At 39.5% G+C, this 13,680-nt stretch overlaps 1 protein-coding gene across 1 annotated transcript in view; it reads left to right on the forward strand.

Moving 5' to 3' along the window:
* The window catches only part of rnf38 (ring finger protein 38), a 31,261-nt gene that overhangs the window by 8,395 nt on the left and 9,186 nt on the right, over positions 1-13,680 (forward strand). Inside the window, exon 3 of the mRNA XM_079262090.1 lies at positions 6,723-6,784. Coding sequence (XP_079118216.1) covers positions 6,723-6,784 — 62 coding nt within the window. The remainder of the gene's footprint in view (positions 1-6,722; positions 6,785-13,680) is intronic.

Here is a 13,680-nt window from a genome sequence, read left to right on the forward strand (position 1 = left end):
TTAGACTAACTTCATGGGACGAATTTGAGTAACCAATTAACCTAACATGCATGTCTTTGAACAGTGAGAGGAAGCTGGAGTGTCCAGAGAGAACCCACGAAAACGCTGGGAGAACATACAAACTCCACACAGAAAGGCCACTGTTTGAACCTCTCCCCGCTGAGGCACGAACCAGCGATGTTATTGCTGTGAGGCCACAGTGCTCTTAGGTTTTAATCTTTTTGCGTATCATTTTGTAAAAACTGTATGGATAAGTGCAAATTAAACAGTCAAATTTACCACAGAGCTGCTGTTATCCCCAGTTTTTTTGTTTAACAGCTAAACACAGTAACTCATTTGAAACTACTTGTTAGTTTGCTGTTGCATAAAGTATTTCTACACTAATGCTCTGCTTTATGAAAATATAACTGCAGCATGAACTCAGTCGCTCAGAAAACTTAAAGACATCTTTAATGGACGGAAATGCACAACAGCAATGGACAAAACAAACTTATATGCAGAGGTAGGGCTGGGTATCGATTCAAATTTTCAAAATCGATTCGATTCATGAGGGCCCAAATCGATTCGATTCACGATTCACGATTCGATTCACGATTCGCGATTCAGAATGATTGATTTTTTACTTGCATATGGAATACATTCCCAGAAAAAAACAATGCTGCAAATAGTAGAAACTTCTAGCTTTAACTTGGTGCCTTAGTAAAAATAGGAATATTTACATTAATAATTGCACCCAGTGCAGTTACTTGAATCATGTATGCTTTATTGAACATGACCTGACCAAAAACAATAGTTATCAAATTTATTCCAACCACAGGGCAGGCTGTGTAAATAAAGTAGCAAAAATGCACTGTAAACTAATAGCTTTCACATTCCTTTCACAGGCACACAAAGTTTTTTGTGCAAATGTTCCAGTGGCTGCAAAACAAAAGTAACTTTATCATAAGAAATACAACCACACAAATAAATAATAGTAATTATAAGGAAACAAACAGAATTTAAAATATTCTGAATTGTTTAAAGTGCAACAATAAGTCAGGTCTTTTGTAAATGTAACAAAAAAGACACAAAAAACATTTAGGCCTTCAAGTAAAATTCTATATTGCCTTTAAAGATTTTTTTATCCTGAACTCTGAACTCCCTCTTGTCTTATTTTGGTCATCACTGCATTGACACAATCAAAAATCAAACAGTGTACAAAATATATTTGGAAAAAGCTATTGCATATAGCAAACATGTTTATGAAAAACTTGTAAACTTTGTGGCATGGAACTCAAACTGTCCATGAAACTTAAACCTTCCACATGTGTATGCTTTCTCAATTAATCTTGAGTACTTGAAGATTTTTTTGCAAGAAAAGTAGTTGATCTACATGCTGTGAAGTGAGGCAGCTCCTTTTTGCTGTAACAATATCGCCAGCAGTTGAGAACACTCTTTCGGATGGGACACTGGTCCCAGGTACACATAGGTACCGCTTTGCTTGACGAGCCAAAAGAGGATATTCCTCAGCATGCATCTTCCACCACTGTAATGGATTTTCAGAAAGTGGAATATGTGGTACTTCCCTGTATTTTTTCACTTCTTCCTGTGCCTTATCAGCAAGAGTTTTGAGTGATGCAGAGTCGTTTGGCTTGTAGGCTGATCCAAGAAGAAACATCAGTGCAGTAGATTTCTTTTGCCTCTTCTGTGGGCAACACTCCTCCTCGGCAGGCTCAAGGGAAGTCTCTTTCTGTTGTGCAGGTGGCGTTTCCTCAACTGGGTCACCAACAGCAGATTCTTCCTGTTGAAAGACAAAAAACATTCAGAATAAACTTAATTGTAAAATTAATAAGGTACCCACTGTGGAAGTCAACTGTTAAATATTTCTGCCATAAAATGGTTTATAATTTATATTCAGATACAGGTGTTTAAAAAAGTCATCACTCAAGAGGAACCAATTATTTATACTTCTGTACTTGTCATGTAACTTACATCAGATGTCTCTGACTCCACTTGCTCCCCATCAGCAGCTTCAGTCATCAGTCTGTTGAATGTGTCATCTCGAGCAATATCGGACAGGAAAGGAAGGGTCTTGAAGCGAGGATCAAAAGCTGACGATAAATACAGCTTGTTCCATGTTTACATATCTGTAAAAAAATTAAATATATTTAAATTACATATATCTCATAACATTGATAATACAATAATATGTACATTTACATAAATTTATGTACGTATTATACACAGCAAGACAGATATAAAGCCATACCTTGAGCTTAAGTTGTCATATGCAGCAGTCTTGAGTTCTTTTATCACTGTGGAGTCACAAGGTCTACAGGTCATCTGGTCCAGCAGCTGTGCCTGCAGAGGTGCAATGACTGATGGAGTGGGTGTTTTTTCCTCAGACATGACCAGTGTTGCTGCTTTCAGTGGCTGTAGAGCTTTCACCACATCTTCAGCAACTGTTATGTCAGCCTCTGTCAGAGTGCAGAGATCCTTTTCATTCCTGCGTACTTCAGGTGACAGCAGAGCTGCTGAGATTGCTGGTTGCTGCTCCAGAAAACGGTCAAGCATTTCCAGTGAGCTATTCCAGCGTGTCACAACGTCAATGACCAGCTTATGCAGAGGAAGGCCCAGTAACCTTTGCTTGTCTTTAAGCTTGTGACTTGCTGTGGTGCTACGATGAAAAAATGATGCGATGCGCCTTACTCTACCTAGCAGGCGTGCCACTGCGGGGACTTTGAGGGCTGCTTGTGAAGCTAAGTTGAGTATGTGTGCGAAACAGCCGACATGCATAAGGCCCATCATATCCACAGCACGCACAATATTTGCAGCATTGTCCGTTACAAGAGCTGGCTCTTTGTCTGTCAGGTCCCATTCTCCAATTGCTTCAAACAGTAAGTCACGTAAATGACTCGCAGTGTGGCTGGATTCAACAGCTCTAGTCTGGAGAACATGCCACATTAAATTCCACTCGTTGTCTATGTAGTGAGCTGTAATGGTGAGGTATGATTCCGTCGCTCTGGATGTCACAGGTAAGGGCGACTCTAGCTGCTGATTTAAGTGATGTTGCTATGCTTTGTTTCACATCTGCGTACATGTTAGGAATCGTTATTTCACTGAACTGTTTACGTGTGGGTATGACATAGCGTGGTTCCAAAGTCTTCATAAGGCCGCGAAAACCGTCATTTTCAACTGCGGAGTATGGTTGTATGTCCTTGCATATGTATGTGGCGATAGCGTTTGTTATTTTCTGGGCTCGCGGAGAGTTTGCTGCTAACTTTATTTCAAATGCCTTCTCGAGCTGCGTTTGCCTCGGGGCTAAAGCAGACTGTGTTTGTGCCGGGTGGTGTCTTGTTAAATGGTTACGAAGATTTGTTGTGTTTCCACAATACCTCACTTCCATGTAGCAAATCTTGCAAATCGTTTTGCTTTTATCCAGTTCATTATTACTGTCTTCGTGTTTCTTAAAACCGAAAAATTTCCAGACATCTGCCTTCAAGCTTGTTGGCGCTGCTTCCACCACCTCCGCCATGTTTGTTTTGATGCGCAACGCTCGCGTGGTGATGAGATCTCGCGTAGCGCGACAGTCACATGAATGTACGGGGAAAAATACATATTAAAAGGATCGATTATGGGTTTTATGAATCGATATCGGGCTATTAAAAAGAAAATCGATTATAATCGCTGAATCGATTATTTTAACCCAGCCCTATGCAGAGGTTTAACTTTTAGGAGATTGAAAATATTTAGAGATTTTGTGGTGCTGCAGCTAATCCTCTGGCATTATGTTGTGTCTTTCAATGAAATAAAAATCCATTTTTTTTAAGCTCATTACTTGCATACATTACTGTTTCTGCAGCAGAGTTAAACCTGTGTTTCACAGGCTTAAACATGTTATTGTTCTAGTAGTAGTTGCTGTATGACCAAGTTAAATAATAAATTAAATAGATCAACAAAATAAATGAATAAAAAAAACCAATCTAATTAGAAATACAAATGTAATTAAATAGAAAATTACACGAGTTAAAAATAAACTTTGGTAAGTTTTCTTAGTGGTGTGAACCCATATCAACAGCTACTTTGGCATCTATCTTGCATCCTACCCCTTCTCCTAGCTCTCTCCAGACAGTAAAAGTCATGACTCCTCCTGCTCTGTCCCTTTCTCTCTTTCCTAATAATGTCTCCTTGTGTTTCTTTTCTCAAATAGCAACTGTGCATATTCAAAATGGCCATAGTATTGACATCCGCTTGCTAACGTGTGACACAGCTACAACGTCATGCAGCATCTGTGAAGAAAAAGGAGCCAAGTGCGTTTTCTTAGCTTTAGGATGCTGCTGGGTAGCAACGGCTCCACAAATGCACATAGCAAATGTGGCCGTGCCACCAAACAAGCCAGGAGACAGGTTTTGTGGTCATTTTAAGCGACATTACGTCTCAGCCATTAAAAGCATTTGAGGTGAACCGGGCTCACATGAACTTGTGTTGAGAACCGTTATCCTTCCAGCTCATCTGAAGTATTGTTGTCACTTCTTCGAATTACTATTGAATGTAAAGGACAGCTATTCTACCTTTTCTTTATTATTTCTTTTTAATATATGGTTTAAAATTTTAAAACCTTCTTAAAAGCAAGCTTTGGACTGTCAGAGTGAACCCTGCTTTTTGTAGGTTGCTGCAGGAAACTCACATGATGGGTGGAAATTTACTATAAGATATTGTTTTCTTTGTGTTTAGAAGGAAAGCAGGTTCACTCAGCTCAGCTGACTTGTTGCATTTTAACAAATAAAACCTGAAATCTTCAACCTTGTATGTCATATGTTTTTTTACATTTTACAAATAAACATTTGAGATTTGCAAGAAATACTTTAAATTTTTCTGTGTAAAAAAAACCAAACAAAACAAAACAAAAAAAACCCCAGCTTATTTGTTTAAAGTGTTAAAAACTAAAAATGACCAAACTTTTATTGATATTGCAGAGCATTTATACTGAAATACACTACTTTTAAATGAGTTAAAAGTCTTATTGGCTATAGGACATCCCAGTTTGGCAACTTATGATTTGGGTTTTACTGGTGTCGTCATTGCGTTGTCTGTCCTCACCCATCCTTTCTGCTGTCTATCCACCAAAATTTGCCACATCTAAAACTTGGTTATACTCATTGAAATTTTACATTTTCATATAACCTAGAGTTTGTATGTAAAGAATTGACCATTTTCCCCACCTGATACCATTCATAATGCAGTCCTATCATTCACTTCAGCTTCAGGCCTTGACTACACAACTAAACAGTGTGCAGCTTGTCAGTGCAACAATGGTCATGAAGCCATTTAAACATGTCCTGTCGCTTGCGAGCTGTTCTCTATAGAGCGAGTCAAACTGAATGACTCGTCTCTGACTCAATTTACAGGATTCTGACAATGTGCAAGCGAGACCATATTCAGGGAGGGATTTTTGCCTATTGTGATCAGTGGATTAGTGTTGTACAGAGGAGTGCTATGCAGCCAGGGAGTCTCATCAATGCTTTGCCAGTGCGCCATCCCAACTTCTATCAATGGAAATGGCCCTTTAGTCAGTTTGCTCTATACTAATATATGAGCTTACTTACCTCAACCTTTTCATTACATTAACATTACTTTCCCTGTGGATTATAGAACAAGACAGGGTTTTTTAAGGATTGAAGGACTCTGTATTGAAAACCTTTCTTTACCTGCCTTTTTTTTTTTTTAAATCCCCCCCTTCTTGTTAGTCAATTTTTCTTCAAAGAAGGAAGTAGGGAAAACCCCACAAACAAACACTGGATACTGGATAGGTGAAAATGCTCTTCTAAGAGGCTGCTTCCATCTAGTCTAGCTTTATTCCTCTCCATTGCAGTGGTAGCTTTGTTTGGAGTGCCCTTGGTAGTGCTTACCCTTGGAATGTATACCACTGCCATCATCTGTGGCAAGGAAGTCCCTAGTTAAAGACCTGCCTTTGACTGGGGAAAACAAAAGCCAAAATAAATAGAAAAGACAATAGAAAGATGAAAGGATTGTAGAAAAACAAAAGAGTAAAAGTCTTAGCTGTGATGCAAGCAGGAGTATCACCAGAAAGCTGCTCTAATCCAGGATTACCGTGTTTATTTTGTGTGTGTGTGTATGTATGTGTGTGCACTGACATCCACTGAGACTATACCATGTGTTTTAGTCACTTTTTTTGCTGTACAGACGGTCAGCATCCTTTTTAACAAACATGTTGTCATTGTTATTGCTCATGTGTACTAAATCCAGGTTGCATTAGAAAAATAAAAAACAAAGGGATTTAATGAACTGTAGAGATAAACAACGGTCTCTAGACAATGGCTGGGTATAATGACATTCTCAATTTCAACAAAGATAATCCCAACATGTTTTGTATATCAGATTGTAAAGTAATACTCTGTTGACTGAAAATGAGTAATTCCATTCATTTAAATGGTTTAAACCCCTTGAGTTCAGGATTTTTGTTTTTTAGGCTGGGGAAAGATTGAATCTTGACATGATATGGGAGGTTATAAAAAGTGTTCAGCTAACATCACACATTTTGTTCCAATTAAATTGTGAGGAGCTTATTTAAAATGTTCAAGTTGTGTAAGGTTGTTATGCCTTGACACTTATGTCATTTTTTAATATCAAGCATGTGGCAGTTGTGATTTCTAAAACATGGATGGCCCCTGAGCAAGCCAAAGCATGATGTAGCTCAGTGTCCTATCCTTTCTTTTATGCAGGAGCCTCTGGTGTATCCTACCACTGCCACGTAGACCATGCTTATGGAGAGGAAAGTGATAAGGTAAGACCCATACAACTCTGTTGAAGGTTAACATGTTCAGCTACAGTAACTCATCTAACTACATGGCGGAGGTTGATCTGTCTGACTGAGCTGGTCAGAAGCTGGAAGTCCTCATCACAAAAAAGACAGATAGTGACCAAGTAAAATGTTGCGAAAAATCCAGATTAAGGACAGCACATGTTCTGTTTAATGTAAGAAAAGAAAAAAAATTTATATATGTGTGTGTGTGTGTGTGTGTATATATATATATATATATATATATATATATATATATATACATAAAGAATATGAAGGTCAGTGTTCTTCTCATTTTCCTGCAGTTCAGTGTTTTTAAGTTGTGAGTCACATTTGTAAAAGGCTCTCAATTTTTTAAATATTGCCAACTGCTTGTGGGTCCCATTTAAAACACCAACACCATTTCGTGTTGCAATGAGCATTACAAATAGGTAGTTATCTAAAATAGCATTTATAAATTAGACTGGGGGTAAAGACACTGGTTTGTAGAAAAAAATAAACAAAAACCCCATTCTGTGAAAATAAATTGTCTCCTAGCTTTTCCAACACTCAGACTACACCAATGTGAGATTAAGACATGTATCAGAAGATATTTTTAAATCTTTCTTTGTTATTTAAAAGAAATAATCAGGGTGTCATTGTGGAAGACATCTAACCACCGTGTAGAAGATGTTATTAAAAAATGGAAGTAAAAGTAGAAAATATGTGAAAAATATTTCAACACCTTCAGGATAAACACCTGACTTTGTGTGCTACAATAAACAAAAATGAAAACACACAATAAGTGGGTTAAATAATTAATGCTAATGTTTACCAAATGCGACATTGACATTAAATGTCATGTCATTGCCATTTTATGATTGTGTTCGACTGTTTGGGTTTACAGCATTGACTGTATTAAAAGAGATGGACGGAGCCTCCGTGACGTCACCCATAGGTTTCCGAAGAGCGGAATTGAAACTCGGTGGGCAGTTCCTACCATTGCCATCTTGGCAGGGGCATGCGCGTCGTCTCACCCGGAAAATACAAATATGGACAAAGAGGTAGAGCTGAGAGGGGGGCTGTGAGCATCATGGTGGACGATTGACATCGAGTGAACTCCGAGCTGCCTGTAGCTAAGAGCTAACCGAGCTAACCCGGAGATAACCGGAGATAACCAGCTAACGGAGGTAAGCGGGCTAAAGCTAAGTCACGTTGTTAACCGGCTAAAAACCGAGGTTGTTCTACGTTCTTCTGACTTGAAGCGGGAGATCGGATACCTCTCAATCAAAAGGACACGCCCCTAAATATGCTGAATTTTGAGATTAAATTACTTTTGAACGGGCGACTTAGAAAAAATTCACTCCCTCCACAGTTGTCATGAAGGTAAACCTGACCTATTAAACTTAAAATGGATTTTGAACCATTGAGGTGGCTCGGGCATCTGGTCAGGATGCCTCCTGGACGCCTCCCTGGTGAGGTGTTCCAGGCACGTCCCTCTGGGAGGAGACCCCGGGGAAGACCCAGGACACGCTGGAGGGATTACATCTCTCGGCTGGCCTGGGAACGCCTCGGGATCCCCCCTCGCAGAGTTGGCAAATGTGGCTGGGGAGAGGGAAGTCTGGGCTTCCCTGCTTAGGCTGCTGCCCCCGCGACCCGACCCCGGATAAGCGGCAGAAGATGGATGGATGGATGGATGGATTTTGAACCAGGCTGTAAACATTTTTATTTCTGCTGTGAAGTTGGTCTTTTTAACATGGGAGTCCACAGGGATTTGCTCTGTTTTGCAGCTCCTAGTGGATGAAGAGGGAATTGCACTTTTATGCATAGGCAAAAAAGTGCCGCATAGGCTTCACTTTTTCCTGCCAGAGGTTGCCGCTTCGTTTACAGTGAAATGTGAAGAGTTAAACAACAACAAAAAAACCACAGAAAAATCTCTCAAATGTTTTTTGATGGATAGTTTTACAGTTCAGAAATCATTGTGGGTTTGATTCCTTTTTTCCTCTTAAGTCAGTGTGCAGTCAGAAAAACATATTATTTCACTGTTTGCAAATAAAGCCCTGAGATGGACTGGCAACCTGTCCAGGGTGTACCCTGCCTTTCGCCCAAAAACTACTGGGATAGGCTCCAGCTTCCCCACCACCCTTCATCAGTCTGAGCAGTTTGGATAATGAATGAATGAATGTTTGCAAATAATTTAAGGCAGTGGTTCCCAAACTTTATCTGTAGGGCTCCTTTTTCACCAATAATTATGTGTCACTAATATGTCTATTATTTTGTTGGAAGTGCAAAAACTATAGGATTTTGTTTAGCTTTGTGGCCCCTCAACCACCCCACCTCATGGGGCCCGCCCCCAATTTGGATCGTCTGATTTAAGCTAAGCAGCAAGTTTCCAGTGCAACAGCAGCCTAACACAAAGGATCAGAAGTAAAGCCACGGAAAAATGATCAAATTAAACAAAATTGTGTTTCAAGGGGTAGCTGGAAGTCAAATGCTAGCTAGATAGTTGTTCCACAGTTTTCTACTGATGTTCAAAGGAAATGTTCCAAACCATTTTTATATTGTACTTTCCAGAAATAAACCTCTGAAGTCTCAGTCAAGGTTGCGTAGTTTTGCTCTGTTTTTTTCTCTCTTGAAAAAATCCAGAATGAATATGTAGAAGTTATTTATCCCTCACAGAGCTGGTGGGTTTTAGTTGAAATGAGACTTCTTGCTTATTTAACTTTGTTTTTATACTATTTGTTATTTATGCATCAGAAGATCTAAATAATAAAACTTAAAAGACCTGTTAATGTTTATGAGAGTTTACACATTCCTGTTGTTGTGAGATTAATTAATGCAGAAAAATTGAGATTCTCTCTTTGATAACGGCCAAACCCATTTTTATTTGTGACATACCTACTCCATGTATCAAAGCACAAATCTGCCTTTTAGTTGAATTTCACTCGTATTATTTCAGTGATACAGAGTGGTAAGGTGGTGTTGTGGGTGGGTGGGGGTGTGTGTGAGGGGAATCTGTAGAAATGTTTTTGAGTTGCAACAAAAGGAAATTTCTGAAAAACAACAATAACATATTTTTATATCCTCCTCCTTGTGAAAAAACCTGTTAGAAGTTTCAGCCTTAAGAAGAGCTTGACGTGTCTTATTTATCTTGTGCTCTAAAGCATTCATGTTTTATTGTGACCTCAAACTGTTCGGACGTACCAATTCTGCTTTATATTTCACAAAATGTCAGGCGTGTTTATACTGACAACTGTGGGAGCTGATAGCAGCGTAAGCCCAGAAGGAAGTGGAAATTAACTGTACACATCAGAAAACTTTTTCTTAAGTAAGCAGTTAAGTAAGCCAGGTACTGGACGATGCATGATGTCTTCACAATTTCTTTCCACAGAGGGTGTTTGCTTCTGCTTTAGATGCTAACAGAGAAAAAAAGTAAAAAAATAAGATTATTTGCTTAACATAGATTTTCAACTGCAAGCTGTACATTTGTACAGACCTGAGTCCTTATCATGATGAGTAGAGGTCTGTAAATATGCCAAACAGATTAAGTGAAGAGCAGTGATGAATAAGAAGGAAATAGGGAGGCAGGATGCTGAGGAAGGTGTTGAAGAAGGCTTGGGGGGGGGGAGTGAAGGAAGGGAGGGAGGCGAGGCCAGAAACGGGGAGGGGGTATTGCTAATGATTTCACCTCCAGCTGTGGAACTTGGTTGGAGTGAGAGAAGCTAAAGGAGGGGAAGGAGTGAGGGAGGGAGGGGATAAGAGGGAGGAACAGTGGCAGAGGAGCCAAAATGAGCTTTGAAATCTTGTTGATGGAAAGAAAATAAGAGGGGGAGGGAGAAGTGTTGGAGTGTTAGTGGAAGCATGTCTGTAAATATTAATGAATCTCAAACAGAAAATGACCATATTTGCTCAGTGTGCACATTCATGAACAAACTGTAGTGCTGGAAAAAGACAAACGTGTTCTCAGCTGTATTTCTTGAGTGTGCACTTGCATACCCTCTGTAGTCCTCTCTTTATTTTTGTTCTGAGCAATGACAGCAAAGCCACAACAGCTGTTGGACAGAGTTGCTGTGTGTGAGTCGATGCTTGCATATCCCAAATGCGGACATTGTGAAATAGAATGTGGAAGGGTGTGTCGGGCTGTCCACACTGGTTTGTGCTCACACAGAATGTGAGGACACAAAAAAGGAAGGGAGGGATGTGTGTGAAGTGTCCAAAACGTGACGTTTTAACCTGATCTTATGGTAGTTACAGAGCTGTTTGGTTTTTCTGTTTCTAGGTTTTTAGCTTTAGGAAAAGCAAGTTTAAAGCAGATGTGTCTGAATTTGTTCACAACAAGCACTCATATTGGAGCATAAGACCAAATTATAGGGTATTGCTCGGGGACACACTCCTTTGTCTGATGATGCTCCCCTTCCCACTGACGCAGACAGGCAGGCCCATCAAACTTTCATACAAATGGTCTGTTTGTGTGAAGCTGCACTGTGCATGCTTTTGCCTTTCTGAACCTCTCTTATCCCCTCCAGATATCAAGTCAGGGTCTCGGACAGGTCACATGGACAAGAGGAAACGAAGAGGAAGAGAAGGAGGGGGGTCAGTTTATCTGATGGAAAGAAAGGGGGATGGGAGGGGTTGATAGGGAGGGTGGGGAGAGTGCACACTTATGCTGGTGGAAGAGTCTGGCTTAGATGTGAAAATGGGCACAGTAGATGTCCCTGGGGTTTTGTGGTTGGCGTGAAGCTGGTGGAAAGGTTGTGGGGTGTTGGATCAGATGAGAAGAGCCTATTGTCAAGAGAAACAGAAAGCCATGCCTTACTGTGCTTTAACCCTTTAAACTCCAAGCCATTTGTTTTGGTCTTTGTGTTTATTTGTTTAGTAACACATAAAAATGCACAAACATCAACCTTTTTTTTTTAGCACATTCAGTATACAGTTATCTTTTTCAGGACTGCCTCAGTCGTCAAATTATGAGATCAAAATTATTTTTAAAAAATATATTAACAGATATAGCACTAAAAAGACCAACTAAAACCACAAAACAGGATTTATTAAACAGTACTTTGTAGAAATGTCACACAGATCTACAGTGACCAAGCTTTTCCTCATGCACTCATCTTTCTCTAAAGTCTTGGCTTTCAGCACAGAAAATATGGTTTATTTACTGTTATTTATGCATCCATTTACCTACTATTTTCAAAACTCCAACTGAGCCTGTTTTTGCCCCCACCATGCATCAAAAATGCTTCATTTCAGCCATAGAGGACCATTGTTTTTGTTCTTTTCGTACACATTTCTTTCTTGTCACTTTGTCCTCAACAGACGTTGCGGTCAGATATAATCTGATTTGTAGAAAGTGGCTTCATCATAACTTCCAGGTCAAAAAGAGGTCATGGTAGTGACGGCAACCTTTTGCAATTATTATTTTAATAAATATATGATAAGTAATAGTGTTATCATGGGGACTCATTGTGAATGTATCAAATGGTCTTAGAGTAAATACCACATTTTGCAGCAGTATTGTAAATCTCTAGTGCTGAATATAAATGGCTGAAAACATCTATAGATAACATAAAGAGTACGCTGTAGGTAATAATTGTCTAAATTAATCGGCATAACATTCCCGAGAAGCTGTTGACGTATCAAAGCGCCCACCCGTACGTGTATGTTTGGCACATAGGCTGATCGTGTTGACGTGTGTGGGAGGTGCAATTTTAGCGTGAATGCCAGAAACACTCTTGTAAACACGAGCATTAACACAAGATCGGAAGTAAACGGACAGCGGATAGTTTTGAAGAGTGTCTTTAAGACCTAGTTTGCAACTACTGGCCTTTTTATAATTTTCCGTACCTGTTGCACGATGACAAACGTGTGCGAAACAGTTAGCAAGAAATTGGTAAACTGTTGTTTACCTTGATGCCACAGAAACACGTTACCAGCAGATTGACCTTTTCTCTAGTTCAGAGTTCTCGTGCTGTGAACTACCCTTTAGCGAAGACCACCATTTTTGAACAATTTGGCCACAACGTGCTTGTGCTGCTTGTAGCAAACATATACACAGACGTAGCTGAATGTTGCCGTGTTGCACATGTAGAGAGTAACGATATCCTAATGGTGATCTAGCAGAGTTTTAAGGTTTAATGGGAATACAATATTTGCTGTTTTTTCTATATCATTTTCAATGAAATGACCCAAGAAAAGCTTCTCGTTTTTTCTCAAATATATGATAATTCTTATGTGACTTAGGACATAAACTCTTCCATAAAGTAGTTTAGTTTAATTTATACCATGATCTGGGTGAATACTCAATTCTGATTGGTTGCAGGGTGTGCGTTAAAAAGTGATATAAGACACCAGTTAAAAAAGTTCCATCAAATAGCCCAATAATTCCAAGTCATTGCGCTGGCTCAAACGCCAGTTGGTAACCGTGGCAACAGAAATGTTAGCGACAAACGGACAAAACAGAAAGCAGAAAGAATATCTGGAAGGACTATGTCAAACAGTAGCCCATGGTTACTAATGAATGTATCTGATCTGCCAGTTTTGTAAGTTATTTTATTTTTTCAGGTTAATTTAGACCATTGGTTGAACAAAAACCAGGGTAGAAAAAGGAGAACAGAAAAAGTCTCCCGATCCCTCCCCATTTCAATACTGTATTATGTTCATGTTCTACCGAGATCGTTAGTCGAAATCAATCACTGCAGATAACATATCTATCATATTGTTTCAACAAATAATATTTAATCAGTTAGTTTTTGATGAAGCTCCAGATCTCTTGAAGAAGGACAGAGTGGCTCTGACGTCACCCTGCAGCGGTGAAGCGGACTGTGCGTGTTTCTTTGCATTAATGCTCCAGTGGTTACGCCAGTTTCACAGCAATCTTCAAGAAGTAAAAAGGTTCATGC

This window comes from Telmatherina bonti (assembly GCF_933228915.1).
Source record: "Telmatherina bonti genome assembly, chromosome: 3".
NCBI classification, from domain to species: domain Eukaryota; kingdom Metazoa; phylum Chordata; class Actinopteri; order Atheriniformes; family Telmatherinidae; genus Telmatherina; species Telmatherina bonti.